This window comes from Centruroides sculpturatus, unplaced genomic scaffold (genome assembly GCF_000671375.1).
Source record: "Centruroides sculpturatus isolate CEXI.00-Female unplaced genomic scaffold, Cexi_2.0 scaffold1094, whole genome shotgun sequence".
Classification (NCBI taxonomy): Eukaryota; Metazoa; Arthropoda; class Arachnida; order Scorpiones; family Buthidae; genus Centruroides; species Centruroides sculpturatus.
In genome coordinates, this window is record NW_019385596.1 from 135,144 (window position 1) to 142,992 (window position 7,849).

Genomic DNA, 7,849 nt, shown 5'->3' on the forward strand with positions numbered 1-7,849 from the left:
AAAAAAAATTGTTCTTACGAAAATTTTATATAAGTTCATATCCAGTATATTTTATAATATTTAAAATGTAAATTAAGAAAAATTATATACTTATATAAAATTTTATATTGGTTTATGTAATTGTTTGAATTATTTATAGGTTGATTTAACTTGATTATATAACATAAATCACTAGATATCTTTTTAATGTAGAAGTCGAAGTTATTTAATATTTTTATTTTAAAACTTCTATTTTCTGAAAAGAGATAACTGAGATTTTATCAAATTTGCGCTTATATGGAGTGTTTGGCTTAGAGAATTAATAAAAGAAAAGTGTATAAATTGAAAAATTATCATAATTTAATGAAAAAGTTGTTTTCTTCTAGTACAAAAATTTCGACATTTAAGCACACTTCAATGTGTGTACTAACAGAGATATTGCAAATGTCCAACTTGCATTCAATAGCATATAAGGTTTGACATTGTCGATAACCTGACAGATTCTGCCTCAGACTATTCAAATTATGCACAGATGTACGATTCACTCGATTATTTACAAAATCCCACATGGAAAAAGTCCAGTAGAGTAAGAAAATTGTTCTTAATCTTAAGATAAGACAGTAGATTTCTATTGTCTGGGATACTCCACCCAGAAATTGCTTTATCAAAATCGAGGAGCCACATCTTATTGAAAAATGTCATTAGGAATAAGTTGCAAGATAGCACAAGTTGCAACATGTCCAAATAACATGCTTCAGTCAAGGTGACTTATCACCTGGTTCATTGTTAAGTACACTTATTTCGCCATTCTGCATATGTGCTAGTAACTGCAGCGTCAAGGTATCGTATTTCTTACAAATGCCAACATAAAATACATACCGATGCCCAGTCTTATACGAATACATCACAAGCTATATTTTTTTCTTTTTTAATCTTTACCACACAATTAAGTGCACAGGTAGAAACTAGGCATTTTTTACATCACTCTTTGTTCTGCAATATCGCCGATACGTGTTTTGGGCATACACCTTCATCTGTCGGCTACAGAATGGAATTTGAACATCTATAAATCACATTACCAAGTTACTATAATAGTGATTTACAAACTTACCTTCTGAAACGTACAGTACGTAGAAGGCACGGTTTCTGAAAACTACAATAATTTTTCTTTTATTCAACCGGAAACACTATATTAAATTCAAAATTAAACAGAATTTTGATATATAATGTAACCAAATTGTTCTCGGAATTTTAATAGCAGAAAGGTTTTGTTTTGTACCGAAAATGTAAACGTCATTTTTACACTAAATTTTATAGCAATAACAGTATGTAATACTAGATGGCATTTATTTTGTCTATATAATTTTGCTGCCTTGTCTATTGTATTGTACACTGTAATTCTATACTATGTATATTACAATATGTATAGATATTATATATCTAGCTTACAAGTTAGATATTACAAACACGTAATATCTAAGTTGTAATCAAATTTTAAGTTAGTAAAGTTTTGATATTAATTATATATATATTTTTCCTTTTAGAAAACGTTACCTTAAAAGAACATCATGTCGTCTTTCATAAATACGTTGTGCCACCGCGTATGTAGGACAAAAGCATCTGTAGCAGCAGATCCTATGGAAACCCAACTTAGAAGATGCCTTTCAACTTTCGATATTACTTTATTAGCAATTGGTCACATGGTTGGATCGGGTATTTATGTCTTGACAGCTTCAGTGTCACATAAAATGGCCGGACCTGGTATAGTGGTATCTTTCATTATCAGCGGTATAGCATCATTATTGGCTGCGTTATGTTATGCCGAATTAGGAGTTCGATATCCAAGAGCCGGATCAGCCTATTCTTATACATATTTGGCAGTAGGAGAATTTTGGGCCTTCATAGTAGGATGGAATGTTTCTTTGGAAAATATCATAGGCCTGGCTGCAGTTTCACGTGCCTGTAGCGCTTATATCGATTCATTATTAGGAGGAATTATTAAAAATGGCACCATTGGTTTAGTTGGTACCAACCACTCGGGTTTTTTGGCTGAAAGTTTCGATTTTCTGTCACCTGCTATATTAGTCGTCTTCGTGGTGTTTCTTTCTTTTGGTGCTAAACTGACTTCATACATCAACAACTTTTTCTCAATGATTAATATGGGAGTAATTTTAGTCATCATATGTGTAGGTGCTTACTTCTCGGATATTAAAAACTGGACTAATAAAGAAACTGGAGGTTTTTTACCTTTTGGATGGGAAGGAGTGTTTGCTGGTTCTGCCTCTTGCTTTTATGCTTTTGTGGGTTTTGACGCCATTGCTACAGCTGGTGAAGAAGCTAGAGAACCTCAGAAATCTATCCCGATTGCAACATTTTTGGCCATGGGTATTGCTACTGTTGCTTATGTTGGTGTTTCATCCGTACTTACTTTAATGATTTCTTATAAAGATATTACCAGTGATGCAGGTCTTGCAGATGCTTTCGCCGTACATAACGTTCCATGGGTAAAGATAATTGTTATTGTTGGTGCTTTATGTGGAATGGCCACGGGTTTAATCGGAGGACTGTTTGCTTTAACTAGAGTAGTATATAGCATGGCCGAAGACGGACTTCTCTTTAAATTTTTCTCAAGAGTAAGTAAAAACACGCAAATACCTCTTGTGGCTATGTATGTATTTTCGTTTCTATCCGCCATGCTTTCCATGCTGTTAGACATCAATACACTAGTTGAACTATTGTCTATTGGAACTCTAATGGCCTATTTGGTTGTAAGTGCTTCCGTTTTGATTCTGAGATATCAACCAAGGAAACTTATTGGAATTTATAGTAACGAAAGTCAAGAACTGTATTCAATGGGTGGTGGTTCTAGTACACCTGGATCCGAAGAAAAATTATCGCCAATTGATGAATGTGGTGGACAATTGAAAGACAGATATTTTTTTCTTAGCCGATTTTTCTGTTTTGGATTGGAACCTGGAACAATGGTTAATATATGCGTTGTGTCTTTGGTGGCTCTTTTTTTGATATTAGGAGGTTTAATTAAAGGTCTACCAACTCAAATTGCAGCGAAAGAGTGGTGGGTTATATTAATAATGGTGGTGTTATCGTTAATGATTATAATTGTATTCTTCACTATTGTAATACATGAGCAGAGTTCCATGCCTCTTAAATATAAGGTATGTACAGTACGTTATAATTCACATATTACATATTTATGACTGTTTAACTTCAACAATATAATTCGACATTTTTAATAGTTTTCAATAGAATAAAAATAAATATATTAAAATACCTTTGAATTTAGAATTGAAAATTTAGAGGTATTTTTAAGATGAATTTTTATAAACAGCAATGATTTATGCAAAATTTCTCCGGTAACTTCTTCCTCATTCTGTTATTCATTAACAGAATAATCGATGAAATTGCTGCATATCATTTTAAATAATTAGGCATTATACACTGGTAGTAAATTCGATTTAAAATATCTATTGAGTTATTTTTCTTTGTGTCTTTTATTATTTAAATTTATTAAATTTAATAATAAAATTTAATCATAGGTTACATAAATAAATGAATTTATCTTGTTGCAGAAAATCTTACAAAAAAAGAAAAAAGGATTATTATTCTTCACATCATTACTATTTATCATCATACAAAAATGATATAAAATGAAAGAAAAATCATGAGTTTTCTATTTGTCTTACTTTATATTTTCTTGCTTCTAGAGGAGAAATAAACAATTTATAAACGTTATTATTCTCTGAGAAAAATGTAATATATTTAGGGCGGAAAAGTTGGCGGAAATATGTCACCCTTCTCATTTTTTAGGACATTAATTACGTATTGTAAATTAACCTTTCTTCTCTGATTATACTTAAGCAGTTTATATAATTTTCTGAGTATTAAGTTTTTAGTTTTATCTTCTATATTTTATTCATTAATTACATACTGTTCATTTTTATGTTATAAGTCAAAATAATACAAATTCGATAGAATTATGATTTCTTTTTAATTTAAAAACTTTATTTACATTAAATATTTTGTTATATTATTAATATTAAATCTGTTGTAGGTTCCTTTTGTGCCATTATTACCTGTTTTAAGTATTCTATGTAATGCATTTTTGATGACCAATTTACAACCTCTCACCTGGGTCAGATTATTAGTATGGGTGGCGATAGGTAAATAATCTGTGACTATTATTATTATTGTGACGTTTATTAATATTTAAACGTTGAAATAATTTTATTTTTTATGCAATTATATTCTTTCTTCAGGTTTAATTCTATATTTTTCTTATGGTATGAGGCATAGCAAACTTAACACGCTCATACCAACTTCAAATTCTTCTTTACTGCAACCTGGAACCAATATTACAGCGTATAGTGCTGGACAATCTACAGACTCTAGTTATGGAACACCCGCAACAAGTGCTCGACCCTCAATTGAAAAACTGGACGAAGAAATCAAGTCACATAATTAAAAGTCACAACTTCGAGTTTATAAACTTTGTGACAAATTTATACGATTTTATTCATCTGTAAGTCCATAATATTTTCTATACCTCAGTTGTAGATGTAAGTTATTTATCTATAAAAATCATTATCAAGAGTATAGTTTGTTAACCAGGAAGACATTTAATACTATCAATATATGCTATATATATATATATATAAGTATTCAGATATAAAATCCTTTTATGCAGTTTGTTATTCTGATAAAGAAATAAAACTTCATTAACCGGTTTGGTACCTAAAGGAGTGAGCGCGATATGGTACTAAACTTTGTTGTAATATCTGGTAACTTTATTGTGATAGTTAATATTCGGATGAAAATCAATTTATATACAATTTATAAGGTAAACTATTAATAAATATAATAACTTCGAGAGATGAAACAAGGTATAAAATGTAAAACCACGTACGAGGGCGATTCGACGTCTGTCTAGAATTTCAGTAAAGCAATGGAGATGTATGTATTACATAGTTCCAATTTATGTTTTCTTTAGATACTCCCCAACGAACTAGAATATACTACATAGAGTAGCTGTGACCATGGTTACAGAGCTCTTGGTGAGTACTATCGACCGCCATTTTACTTTCAGTCAAAACATCGAAGTTTGTACCACGTGTTTCGCAGGATTGTCACTTTAGAATCTATTTTTCTCATTTAAATTTAGATTGATTTGATATTTTGAGATTTAGGCAATTAGATAAGTGATATAAATCTAGATTATTTCATCTCGAATTTAGCTATTTTCTAGATTTATTTAATTATTATAAAGAAGGTAAGATTGGTTTTTAAAGTGGTAAGTGTAGTTCCTAACCCTCAATATAACAATATTTTTATAATTTAAGTACGAGCCAAGCCTTGTAGGGCTTTAATCTCAGCCATATCATTGTTTACTTATACACTATAAGACTGATACACTATAATTTATAGTGTATCATTTATACTATAGTCACTATAGTGTATAATTTATAGTGTTCAGACTGACCTGATACACTATAAATACTCAGTACGTTGTTGATTTTTTCGGACAATGTTTTTTTCTTTTGCAGAATATAAGTACAGTAGACCCCCTATAACACTTAGATACGTTCCACGCTAATCGAATTTTACGTTGTAGGAATGATTAAATACATGAGCCAATCGCAGCCCGATAGGTGGAAACTTTACGGACTAAGGCTGTTCGAAAGGTTTTCTTCTATAAAATTAACCGATTCTAGACTAATTCGACTCAACATTTCCAAAACACGTATAATTTTTTGGGAGTAATCCGTATAAACTATGCTATAAACAAAAAATTATAGGATTACTTACCGAGTGTGTACCGTTCGACTACGCCGTTGCTTAAAGCTGGTTTTCGTCGCGGAACAGCACATGAAACGACAGCCGCGATTTCTAATAACGAATTTTTCGCAGAAAAATAACTTGACCTTTGGAGACATCATTAATATAAATAATTTTTATGGCCGTTGAATAAGAAGTGTTTCTTTCACAAGAAATTTATAAAATTAGTGCTGTATTAGACTTACGGTACCTAATTTACATACTGTACAGGCGATAATAAACTCAACTTACTAGCCTAAAATCTCCGTAGCGTGTTGCCAGGCGGCAGAAAGCATATATATAATTATAATAAAGTTACAACAAATTAAGTTAATATATAATTATATATACAGTACCTAATTTATATATAATTAATATATAATTATATGTACAGTACCTAATTTATATATAATACTAAACAGACGATAGCAAACTCAATTTAGCCGCTCCGTAGCGTGGCGCAGGGTCGGAGGAAAGTAGTTCGGCTTCTCATCCACTATTGGTCCAGACTCTATCAATCTTGTTGCGAAACGACGTTATAGGAGGTACTTTATACGAAAGTTTCTACAATTTTTTCGCTACGTTATAGGAATTGTCGTTATAGGAACGTACGTTATAGGGGGGTCGACTGTAGTGTTCTTATGTTTTTATTATAATTATGGTTTGTTTGTGAAAATTTTGGTTTCAACTTGTGAAAATATTTACAATGAAAAACTACATTTTGGCCTTTGTCATGTTGTGAACCATATTGGTGAAATTAAAATCCTTCTAAGAGGTAATAAGGAGCTAATAATTGTGAAAAATGGAAGAATTATGGCATTTTCTCATCAAAAATAGACAAAGAAAACGTTCCAGTAAGCGAAAATCTTAATGTTGATTGTAGTAATGAGTTTTATAAAAATATTCTAAATGTTAATAACGGATAACGTCTTCGTTAAGTCCTACCTCTTTCGAGATGTGGCACAAAACAATCCTCTATCTCTCCAACCCTTTAATGTTAAGGAGCTACGATGCTATTAAATAATAATAAGAGACATTGATACGAAGCATTGATGTTCCTTATCAGTTTAATAGCATCAATTTATGCCAACACACACATACACGGAATATTTTTTTCTTTTTTTGACTTTTTTGGGTTTAGGAGGTTTAGGAGATTTACAAAAAACTCTAATCAAATTTGAATTTTGGTCAAATTTGACACAATTCCAATGCTTTCCCTTGTTATGTATACATAACGACTGGGAAAGTGAAATAAAGAATGTTTAGAAATGCTTTTAACTTATCACTACGAAATATTTTTTTCTTATTAAAACCGTTTAAAGGGTTAAAGAAAGAAATGTCTTGTTATTTACTTTCAAAATTAAAAAAAAAAAACTAAGTAGGGCCATTTTGACACGCACCATATCAATAGTTAAGGGTTAAAACTCTTCTTTGCATACTTTTACATAATCAGTTACAATATTGTAGCTCGTTGCCTTCACACAACACAAATGCTACGCTCCTTGTGTAAAAGGAAAATGGCGGACGTGTATTCAATTTTCTTCCAACATGGCGTCACTACAGCTATTCTATGTAGTAAGCTATATTCTAGTTCGTTGGTACTTCTCCTCTATATGCTGACACTTCTTTCATTATTTTGGTAACTATGCTATATCTGCAGAATAGAAATCTTTTAGCTGGTATCGATGCACGGCCATGCACGAAATGGAGGTGATCAACCTACTTGATTGGGAAATTCTGGATCGCCGGCCTATAGTCTGCATGTGTTTGGCCTTTTGGAGCCTTGGAAGACAGGAAATTTTCCTAGAATGCTGAAGTCATAAAGTTCGTCAAGCAGTCGCTCCAACATTAACTAAAATATTTCTACTCTGAGGACATAGCGTCGTTACCAAAATGATAATAGAAATATCAGCATGTGTAAGGGGAGTGCCTAGAGAAAGAAACTTTAAATTGAGATTGTAACAAACAAAGTTCCATCGCTATTATTGAAATTCCAGACAGAACTTGAACCGCCATCCTATGTGCTGGATTTTCTTGA

At 31.5% G+C, this 7,849-nt stretch overlaps 1 protein-coding gene across 4 annotated transcripts in view; it reads left to right on the forward strand.

The window, feature by feature from the left end:
• LOC111640423 (cationic amino acid transporter 4-like) overlaps positions 1–5,636 on the forward strand; it is a 9,855-nt gene extending 4,219 nt beyond the window's left edge. For 3 of the 4 annotated variants that reach the window (XM_023386436.1, XM_023386434.1, XM_023386435.1), the window contains exons 2-4: positions 1,524–3,155; positions 4,052–4,160; positions 4,257–5,636. In XM_023386436.1, coding sequence (XP_023242204.1) covers positions 1,548–3,155; positions 4,052–4,160; positions 4,257–4,462 — 1,923 coding nt within the window. In that variant the 5' untranslated portion in view covers positions 1,524–1,547 and the 3' untranslated portion in view covers positions 4,463–5,636. Of the gene's footprint in view, positions 1–1,523; positions 3,156–3,569; positions 3,812–4,051; positions 4,161–4,256 lie in introns of those variants that run through there. The other variant, XM_023386437.1, reaches the window with a different exon arrangement.
• Positions 5,637–7,849: the final 2,213 nt, after the last annotated feature.